The sequence below is a fragment of the Mytilus edulis genome, chromosome 8 (assembly GCF_963676685.1).
Source record: "Mytilus edulis chromosome 8, xbMytEdul2.2, whole genome shotgun sequence".
Taxonomy (NCBI): Eukaryota; Metazoa; Mollusca; class Bivalvia; order Mytilida; family Mytilidae; genus Mytilus; species Mytilus edulis.
In genome coordinates, this window is record NC_092351.1 from 81920096 (window position 1) to 81931428 (window position 11333).

The 11333-nt window shown below is 30.9% G+C and overlaps 1 protein-coding gene across 1 annotated transcript; it reads right to left on the minus strand.

The window, feature by feature from the left end:
- Window positions 1–2623: 2623 nt before the first annotated feature.
- LOC139486406 (uncharacterized) lies at window positions 2624–10116 on the minus strand. The gene is made up of 6 exons (XM_071271280.1): window positions 10044–10116; window positions 7753–7809; window positions 7028–7223; window positions 4788–4921; window positions 3861–3993; window positions 2624–3310 (listed from the first exon to the last, which is right to left on the minus strand). The coding sequence occupies exons 2-6, from the start codon at window positions 7778–7780 to the stop codon at window positions 3121–3123; spliced, it is 681 nt and encodes a 226-aa protein (XP_071127381.1). The 5' UTR covers window positions 7781–7809; window positions 10044–10116; the 3' UTR covers window positions 2624–3120.
- Window positions 10117–11333: the final 1217 nt, after the last annotated feature.

Genomic DNA, 11333 nt, shown 5'->3' on the forward strand with positions numbered 1-11333 from the left:
AAACGAATGTTGAATATTGAAAACGAATGTTGAATGTTGAAAACGAATGTTGAAAGTTGAAAATCGAATGTTGAAAACGAATGTTGAATGTTGAAAACGAATGTTGAATATTGAAAACGAATGTTGAAAGTTGAAAATCGAATGTTGAAAACGAATGTTGAATGTTGAAAACGAATGTTGAATGTTGAAAACGAATGTTGAAAGTTGAAAATCGAATGTTGAAAACGAATGTTGAATGTTGAAATCGAATGTTGAAAGTTGAAAATCAAATGTTGAAAACGAATGTTGAAAGTTGAAAATCGAATGTTGAAAACGAATGTTGAATGTTGAAAACGAATGTTAAAAGTTGAAAATCGAATGTTGAAAACGAATGTTGAATGTTGAAAACGAATGTTGAATGTTGAAAACGAATGTTGAATGTTGAAAACGAATGTTGAAAGTTGAAAATGAATGTTGAAAGTTGAAAATCGAATGTTGAAAGTTGAAAATCGAATGTTGAAAACGAATGTTGAATGTTCAAAACGAATGTTGAAAGTTGAAAATCGAATGTTGAAAACGAATGTTGAATGTTGAAAACGAATGTTGAATGTTGAAAACGAATGTTGAAAGTTGAAAATGAATGTTGAAAGTTGAAAATCGAATGTTGAAAGTTGAAAATGAATGTTGAAAGTTGAAAATCGAATGTTGAAAGTTGAAAATCGAATGTTGAAAACGAATGTTGAATGTTGAAAACGAATGTTGAATGTTGAAAACGAATGTTGAAAGTTGAAAATGAATGTTGAAAGTTGAAAATCGAATGTTGAAAACGAATGTTGAATGTTGAAAACGAATGTTGAATGTTGAAATCGAATGTTGAAAGTTGAAAATCGAATGTTGAAAACGAATGTTGAATGTTGAAAACGAATGTTGAATATTGAAAACGAATGTTGAATGTTGAAAACGAATGTTAAAAGTTGAAAATCGAATGTTGAAAACGAATGTTGAATGTTGAAAACGAATGTTGAAAGTTGAATATCGAATGTTGAAAACGATTATTGAATGGTAAAAACGAATGTTGAAAGTTGAAAATCGAATGTTGAAATCGAATGTTGAATGTTGAAATCGAATGTTGAAGGTTGAAATCGAATGTTGAATGTTGAAATCGAATGTTGAATGTTGAAATCGAATGTTGAATGTTGAAAATGGATATGAGAAGAAAAAAAAATAATAATTGAATGTTGAAAATGGATACGAGAAAAAAAAAAAATTTGAATGTTGAATATTGCAATCGAATGTTGAATGTTGAAATCGAATGTTGAATGTTGAAAAAAATGGATACGAGACAGGGGCGTAGCTAGAAAGAAACGATGTGGAAGCAAGTACCGCCGAGCGTAGCGAGGCGAAATATTTTTGGGATCCTATTATGCAGCAATTTTTTTTTTCGGTTTTCGGTCATAGGACGGTTAAAAGAGGAGCTATATGTAGATAAAAATTTATGAATGTAAAACTATTAATAAATCTTCGGAATATAGTAATACATAAACAACACAGAATACAGAATTTACTCAAAATTGTCCAAAATCTGCTCTTCGGGTCTGGGCAGAAACAAACTTCTCTATTACTTTGTCAACATTCACACTGAAATCCCGTTGAATATGCAGTAATGCTATGTAACTTTCGTTGTTCATTGTTGATCGTACATTTGTTTTCAATTATATACGTAGAACCGTGACTGATAGATATCAGGGCCATCATGGCATGGTAGCACGCGCGAGATGTTATAAACCAGCGTACGTGTTCGGCATCGAGCGACCTCCCAATTGAATTCGTCAAAATTACATGCTTGGTCAGTTTCGTATGTTTCAGACAATATTGAGATTTGTTCGTTTGCACCACTGCGATTGGTACATCTCATTCCAAACTGATGAACTGTACACTGTAAAATGTGCTCCAAAACTACATATCTTAGACTGAGTATTACAAATTCAAAGGTAAAAAACTTGTAAAAGATACAAGTAACCTTCCGATTTTGTCATAATCTCCAACAAAAAAAACAATTATTTGGAAACCAAATGTCGTTATTTAATGATATTTCATCAATTAAAAAAAGTGACAATATAGTTGTTTCCTTTAACATTCAATTTATAAATTTTTATTTTGCCATTTCTTTTTTTGCATGCCGAATCAATGTGCACGCAACTTCGGAGCTACGATCTTTTTCTGAATGAACAGCTTCATCAACACTTGTAACTAGGTTGTCAAACTAATATCCGGGATAGACGAAAAAGACACCAACCGTCTCCGATTCCGATTGACCAACTCAACTCATCTCTCTCTCTTCTGCTTTTTTTTTTTTTTTTTTTTTTTTTTTGTGAAAACGACGTGGATGCACGTGCTGTCGTGCCTCCGGGTAGCTACGCCCCTGCGAGAAAAAAAAAGAAAAAAAAATTGAATGAGAAAAAAAAAAAAAAAAAATTTTGAATGTTGAATGTTGAATATTGAAATCGAATGTTGAATGTTGAAATCGAATGTTGAATGTTGAAATCGAATGTTGAATGTTGAAAATGGATACGAGAAAAAAAAAAAAAAAAAAAAATTTGAATGTTGAATGTTGAATGTTGAATATTGAACCAACTTGACATCCGTTAAAATATTACGTATTTTATTCAACAATAATTTAATTTTGGATGTAACGCGTCTTCTGATTGGCTGACGTTATTTTGTTATCAGACCATAGACATAATTCAGTCATGTGACCGTGACGTCAGCAACGTTTTTTATGGTTTTCTACGGTTCAAAATGGAATTTAGAATTAAATTATAAGAAATGACTATAATATTTTTTTCTGTCTATTCGAAATAACATAAAAAATGTAGTGCACACTGTTAAATAACCCGCTATGCGTTATTCAGTGTGCACCAAATTTGTTATGTTATTCCTTCATAGACAGAAAAAAATATTACAGTCATTCCTTAAAAAGATAAAGTCCATTTCCAAATTTAACCGAAAATAAAAGTAAGGGCAAATAATAATTGTATTACTAGAATATTTTCCTGAATAACAAATTAAAAGAATACATAAAGAAGGTTCTGTTTTACAAATTGTTTTAATGTTTCACTCTAACTAGTTTCTCTTTCAAAATTACAAAACTTTCGAATACAATTTCATAATTTGCTGTATTTGATACTTTTCTGCTCGCGAACAAAAATAGTTTTGAGTATCTAAGGCTTTTTCTCTCACGAAAATGATGATATCTTCATCACATGTACCTTCCAAATGTTCAGTAAAACACACACTAAGCTCATCAAATGCAGGTATAGTTCCTTCTTTCCTGTAACAAAAAGAAGCAACAAAATCACCGAATAGCCAAAAAACATCATGAAACAAGAAGAAGAAAAAACACACACGGACCATGTACATGTATATCAATACTGAATAAATGTTTTGAATATAAATCAGTTCGTTTAATACTTCAACCTATAGTTTCTAACTGTAACGTCATGTTGTCTCTATTTCAATACTTGTTATAGGTAGATAGCAAATATCAAACTTATTATGGAAAACAAAATCATTATACATGAAGTGGTCCCATCAATGTCGGATTGGAACAAAATGTTTATGCTATTGAATTTCCATGTACATTATTTTATAAGTTTTGGAGGTTAGTGTGACGTCCAATTCAAAAGAACAAGTACACAATTTACTTAGGGACCAGCTAAGGACCACCTCCCGGTGCGAAATTTTCTGGCTACGTTGAAGACCCCTGATTGACGACCTTCTGCTGTTATCTGCTCTTTGGTCGATTTGTAGTTACTTTGATATATTCTCCATTTCCATTCTCAATATATTTTGTGATAACATAATACCAAAATCAAACGCACCTGCATCGAAAATATTCCAAGTATGTTTGATCAGTTTTTGATTCTGTAAGGGCTATGGACATAACTTCAATGCAGCCAAAAAACCATTGGCGATTGTTAACTTTTGTGCCGATTCGTAATAGCTCTGACATTTCTGAAATAAAAAATTGTGCATAAAGAACTATTTGTTACTTTTAGATCCATTGGATCTCAACTTACAGATATTGAATAAAGAAAATGTTCTAAATGCTGTATTGTATTCCAGCCTACTAGTATATGCAAAACATGCATAGCATTTGTCTTGTTGCACATTATAAAAGCCTACAGATACCAAACTGTCATTCAAAAATCATAAATCAAGACAAAGTGGCAGCAATTGCATGAAAAAAATAATGTTTGTGACTACTAGTTATTTGTTTTAACATTGAATTGAAAACAAATTCTGACGGATTGGTCTCTCACTAAATGAAACAACGCATGGTAATGATTATTCGCCGTTTCTAGATATATCCGAAACCTATATAATAAGTGTAGTCTTTATGTAATGAAAGCTTACTAGTAATCAAAACTAACAGTTAAGAATTCTAAACCTTAATCAGTATCGGGATTCTTTCTTAGTTGAAAGACAAGCTTTTGAACAGGTTTTGTATCTTGCATCTTGCAATTTTGAAAGTGGTGTTTCGAGTAACAGTCTGACTGCCCGCTCTAATTCTGTTTTCTAATAAAAAAGTAACGAAAAGCAACAGGGAAAAATATCTAAGAAGAGGGAGAATTTCGTACAAATTCAAGATTATCGCAATATTTAAATCATATAGTTTTCCAACTTCCATACAAGGACCAAAGCTCATAAACTCGGCAACAAAAAAACGCAGGACTTCGGTAATTTCAGGAAAGCCGGAAAGCCGACAACTTTGTTTTGGAAGTTGATAGTTTGCACCAAATACTAACCATCTGTGTAGTAGCAAAAACCGTCAATGATTTGTTGGAAATCAGTTCTGTCAAATGCATGCACTGCGTTTTTCACTTGAAAACAATCCTGATAAGTCATGTCCAAAAAGCAACGTATTACTGCAGGTCTATTACTAAAACAATGAATAACAGTTTTTTTATGTTGTGATGATACAATATTGTTTTAGATAAGGGAGAAGGTAAGTTACCATTGAAACGTTTAATCCCGCTACAATTATTTGCACTTGTCCTAATTCATGAATCTGATGTTAAGTAGATGTCGTTTGTTTTTGTGTTTCATAGGTGTTTCTCATTTCTCGTTTTTGATATATACACATGGAAAAAAGTATTGCAACACCAAATTGAAATTCAAATTAAAAAAACACTTTTTATTTTTTTGTTAAATAATTTGTTGAAATAGAACTATTTAAACATTATTTAAATATCACCTGAGTTTAATCAATAAATATCGACTCTATCAGTTCTTATCCGCACATGCAGCTACTGTACTCGTAAACACTAAAACCGATGTTTTTATCGTCATTGTTTTCAATACTTAAAATAACCAAGTTTATAAATTTATGTTATTGACACCTTGTAATTGGTCATCCGCAACTCATAACTGGAGCACAATAGCAGATATCAAGCATAAGGGAAGCAGGTACGTCGCTGTGATAATTGCACGTATTATTGGTCATCACCATTCCACTATAAGTCGTTTTCAGAATAAAAACCAGGCAAGAAACGATGATAAAGACCTTCCGAGGTCAAGAAAAACCCCTATTACATCTGCTAGGGAAAATAAAGCATAATGAAGGTTGATCAGAAGTAAACCCATTGCAAACAATACAATCCTAAAAATTTAAAGAGATTAATGACCATACAGGAGCCTTTAAACAAGAACTGTTCGAGATCGGCTCATCGCTACTGGTTATCGTGCGATAATACCATTTCGGGGACCTTTGCCTACGAATAGACATAAAGATTCCAGTATCCAATATAGTGCAGAGCTCGCCAAAGTTGGAAATTAGCGTCGTGGAGGAAGATCCATTGTTCCAATGGAATTCGGGTTATCTTCCTTGGCCCAGTCGTAGCCCGAATTTGAACCATATCGAGCATATATGGGACATAATTGGGCGCAAAGTGCATGAAAGGACACCCCAGTTCAAACAAGTCATGAAATAATTAATACCATTCGTCAAGAATGGTTGCTGCTAGCTAAGCAACAAATTAGTCGACTTATGGCAGGAATCAGAAGACGTTAAGATGCGTTTATCCGTTTGAATAGAGGCTGCGCACAAAGTACTTATTCTTTGGCGTATAACGATCAACCATGATGTGAACAATCATCGAAAGATTAATTTTGAAATGTCTGACATTGTAAAGTTCGACTACAGTAAAAGTTGTAAAATGCATTTTTTTGTACAAAAAACACTTCATTTTGTTATAAAAATTTTGGTTAGATAAAACTTTTTTTTTCATACATTTTTTGTTCGTTTTAAAGCCAATGTTATCATTAACTACGTTTCAATATTATTTTACAAATATTTTATCATATTCCATCCAAAATAAGAGACTGATTTTTCAAGTTTTAAAAAATCAAGGTGTTGCAATACTTTTTTCCATGTGTATATATTGGTTTTCCCGTTCAAATGGTTTTACACTATTATTTTTTGGGCCCTTTATAGCTTGCTGTTTGGTCTGAGCCAAGGTTCCGATTATAAAACCGTATCTTGCCCTATGATGGTTTACTTTTACAAACTGTTAATTGGATGGAGAGTTGTCTCATTTGCAGTCATACAAAATCTTCCTATATTTATTATCTACAAAATAATCAGTTATTTCAAACTTACCAATAAAATATATTTTCAATCGTATTTCAGTCGTTGTTTGTTGCTGTGTTTTGGTTTATGTCATACAAACTATAAAACTAAAACGACATGTCTAGTGCACTGTTATATGATTATATTTTTAAAAGGCTTCGAGCTTATCTTACGCAGGGAATAATATGTTTGAAAACATTGTATCCCTTTTGGGATAAATTATATCACATTGTTTTTAACGACACAGAAAAGACATCAGAATTAGCAATACATCCATAAATGAATAAAGCCATTTCTTATTATGTTATATTTATTTGTTGTTTGTTTTGTTTTGGATTGAGGGTTCAAGGGATTAAGGGAGTAAAATGTTTGCTTGCACGAAGATGTGGATTGTTATATAAATGGATAGAAGAATACCTGCACATTAGTTCCATTGCAGCGTCAATTGTTCCCAGGATATCACCTGGCTCCAATTCTTGCATCAACGTGTTGAACAGGTTTCCCTCTTTGACCGCAAAACTCACACAGTTTTCAAGTTGTGGGCATTGCCCTAGTCTATAAAATCCATATCCATGTACCCCACTTAAGAACATTATAATGATAGTCGCCGCAACTGAAAAAAAGAGAATGATGAGACGTCTATAGTTGTTCGTGTTTTACAGAAGAATTTATATTTACATTTATACAAATATTTTCAATGTCAATACGAGGTTATGAAAATGATAATATTATTGCAAAATATTCTTGTCCATGGTCAATATACGAGCAGCTAGGTTAAGTAGTGAGTATCATAGGCAAAATAGTGATCAAGAACAATGACTAATCTCAAGTAGTTTTTGTATCGTCTTTTTTATTTCAAAAGGGAAACCTGTCATGTTTATCTATTCGATATTTATGTTAATTGCTTATCTGTCAACTTATTTATGTTACAACGTTATAACAGCTTTTTTGTTTTAACAGTATAAAGGATTAATCTTCCAAAGAATCGTTGAAACCATATAGAAATTAAATATACTTGTGTTAATATAAAACAAACGATAACTGATACAAACGCAATATTAAAATTTACATAGTATACCTACATGTAACCGGTCAATGTTTTAATCTCAATTCTATTTCAAACATTAAACGACTATACTCACACTCAACACAAACGCGTTTCAACATCATGTCCTGTTACGGTCTTTAACCTTGTAAACCTGCAAACATATAAAACGAGTTACCTTTATAAAAAAACCAATCAGGTTAATAACTTGCCTCCGAAGTTTCCTCTAGCTACTACAAATAATAGCTTTTTTTCCAATTTGTTTTAAGCTTATATACGAAGGTTCCTTTGGACAATATAGCTACATGTACTACCATTTAAATTTGGCTTAACGAGTATGCAATATAGGTTAGTGTAATATTGTTTTTTTTTAGAAAAAAACCAAAAGTAATGTGTTTTAATTGATGACACACAGATTTCATCACTGCCACAAGTCTGTTACGTGTTTTCTGGACTCGAGACAGTTTGATTTAATATTAAAAGCGCGAGGCTTGCCAAGTTTTTATAATCTTTCACTTATAATGATGAGAGTGGAGAAATATCGTGATACACGAGTCATAGTGGTGGAATTTGTTTCTCTAAAGATTTTTATCCGGCATTTTTTTTTAGAGATTTGCAGAAGATCGTGTTCTTTATACGTGATGTCATCAAGCATGATTGCCCTTTTTCAGTATGTCAGAATAGATTTTTAGAAGAATTCAAGAAAAAATTTAACGTCATAATTAAAATTAAACTAATCATTTGCTGAGAACAGATATTTCACAAGAAAGGACATGAATTTTTCTTACAACACTCAAGAAATGTGAACACAAGAATTGGCAATATTTCATTTTTAACTTTACCTTCATGTTCGGTATTTTTTTCGTATTAACTTACCAATCCTGCAGTAATTTTTATTTTGAAATTAAAAATCTAATACAGTATATACTGTTTCAATAAGAATCATGTTGATGTTTTGATATTGGACGTTAATTAATCAATAGCATATATTATTTTTTGCTTAGGGAAGTTTGCTACTAAGTTTCAAAATAACAAGCTTTTCATAACACTAGTATATATTGACAGGGATTAATAAAGGAACAAAAAAAGGAAAACAAATATATAGGTCAATGTGCTTGTTTTCGAGATAGATATTAGTCATTGAAATTTTGATGGGAAAATGATATCTCTTGATTTTTCATAGCTTTATCATTGACAAGTTTTAAAAGTTCTCAAAACTAAGTAAAAATAACAAAGATTTTAAAAGACTTTTACAGATGGCTTTTAATTATACAAGTAAAAGATTTATATAAAAAAAAAATGGGGGTCAATGGGTAAAAAATGGTAAGGCATTCAAATGGATAAAACCAGAGGATTCCGAAAATTTGACAAAAATCCAAAAACATGACAAGCGAACGTCCTTAATTATATCAATCTGATTATATTATTACTTGTTTTCGCTTACTATAAGCGATTTATGACCCTTGAACAGTGGTATACTTTTATTGTCTTTATTTATGTCGACAACAATGAATATCCACTATTTAAAAACTACTTGTAAGTTATTTACATGTGATATAAACTCACTGAAGGATATAATAAATATATTTATGATTTAAAATATACATGGCTTTGAAAGGGGGCAGGTGGATTGAATGACAGATTATTTGTTTTCGATAGAATGTATGAGGCTAACATTTTTGTCAGAGGCAATGTTATATTGTCAATGTAATGATAATATTCAACACGGTCATTGATTCCATGAAATTTGAATATAATTGAACGTTTTTGGAAAAAATTGGGAGGTGCGTTTACCAACTTAAATCAGTACCATTCAATGACCACACATTGCGATGTATTTAATATTTTCAAATCATTAAAAAATAATTGTTGACTATAAATATATACAATTTTTAATAAAACGTCTGTAGATGGATTTTTGAGAAAGCAAGCATTACATATTTTTTTATATAAATCTGTCTTTCTGAAAAACATACTCATGTGTTGTAATGATACGAATTATCAATAGTATTTACAGCAAGAGAGACAACAAGTCGATCAAAGCTGGTCTTTAAGACATAATATAAATTTAGTTCAGCGAAAGTGGCACCACATTAAAATCCGAAACAAAACAGAAAACCAAAATTAAAAAGAAATGAAATCACACTTACACACGAAAAAAAAAAAAATAATGCGAAAGGGATTGAAAATGTTTTGTAACATCTCTGCTTATGTTAGAAGTTCAATTGTATGTTACCACTGTTTAATAGTTGATAGACACTTTCAAATAAAATTGATTTGAAAATTATTACACAATTTAGTATTATATTTAGTCGATTTCATTATGTTTTACAAGAACTTTTGTGAGCTTGAATTCGAAGTTTTAAACATTGCCTAATATTTTCTTACCTTGAAAGCACACACATTGAATGACAAAAGGTCGGTATAGTGAGTAAGATCGAATGATTCCTTAACTATAAAAAGCATAGACGCTGTCTCGTCATTTTTATAATTAGTATTTGGAAATTGAAAACTCTAAAAATAATGTGAAACTTTCCAGTATGCTTTCTAATTTTAATAGAAAAAACCTACAGTTGGACCTTGTCGAACTTGCATTCTTTTATTACGAGTTTCCTAAAATATACTTAACCATAACGCATTAAAGAATATGACGTGATACTGGCCTTTAATCCGAAAGTCTGAATCAAAGCAACAACTATTATTTAATGACTAATATATTTGTACAAATAGTATATCATCAATAAACATTATGCAAGATCTATAGTTATGTTTGATTTAATATACTAGGATGCTGTCGTATTAACAGTGTCATCAAAATTGATAACGACAGGCCTCACTAAGTATAAAAAACATTTTGATATACATATATTTGTACATATATGCACATGATTTGATTTTGGCGATGCTTTTGTTGTCATTGGGAGACAGCTTAAAAATGACAAAAATAATAATGAAAATATAACATACAATTTACTAAAAATGCTTTAAATGACAAGTTATTCATTGTTTACCTTTCTATATCTTCCACTATTAAAAGACGGTCATCTCAATTTAAAGAACAGCTTTGATATTGTTCTTGATGCAACAATCATGACACTCCGTAAATTTTACGGACACAATCACAAATTGGTTGATCCATACGATGTGTCTTTGTTCAACTGAACCTGGATATTTAACTAAGGATATTTCTACCACGTGTTACATGTAGATTGTGGTTTGTCATTACGTCATTTGATCTTTTATTACCGAACGTGACTAATTCCCGATTGTGGATGTTTTTCTGAGTGTGAATTCGCATTGCTATAAGACTTGTCACGGTACTTTTCTATCCTTAATTCATGTATTAAGTTTTGATGTAATATTTGTTTTTCTCATTAGATTTTGTCAAATGTCTTAACGTTTGTAGTTTTTAATTTTTTTTCTGTTGTACTCATGTGTTATGGTAAATATAATTAATCACCCAGTTCATTTATTAGATTTTAGTTTGGGTCAACGAAATTTATACGATATATTAGGTTTATAGTTTGATTCAGGAGAAACACCGACATTACTAGATAATACAATAAATTATCTAATTACTATCACAATTTGATATTAATTAGTATTGTGATTTTCATTGTTATTAATTAATGTTGTATCAGTATTACAAATCAAATCTTGAATTCTATCCTATTTCTA

Coding starts and splice junctions, on each gene's coding strand:
- LOC139486406 (XM_071271280.1), bottom strand. CDS start 7,780: ATGATGTTGAAACGCGTTTGTGTTGAGT. Junction 7,224..7,752: donor GAAACGCGTTTGTGTTGAGT/GTGAGTATAGTC, acceptor TCTTTTTTTCAG/TTGCGGCGACTATCATTATA. Junction 3,994..4,787: donor TTTTTGCTACTACACAGATG/GTTAGTATTTGG, acceptor TTTTTATTTCAG/AAATGTCAGAGCTATTACGA.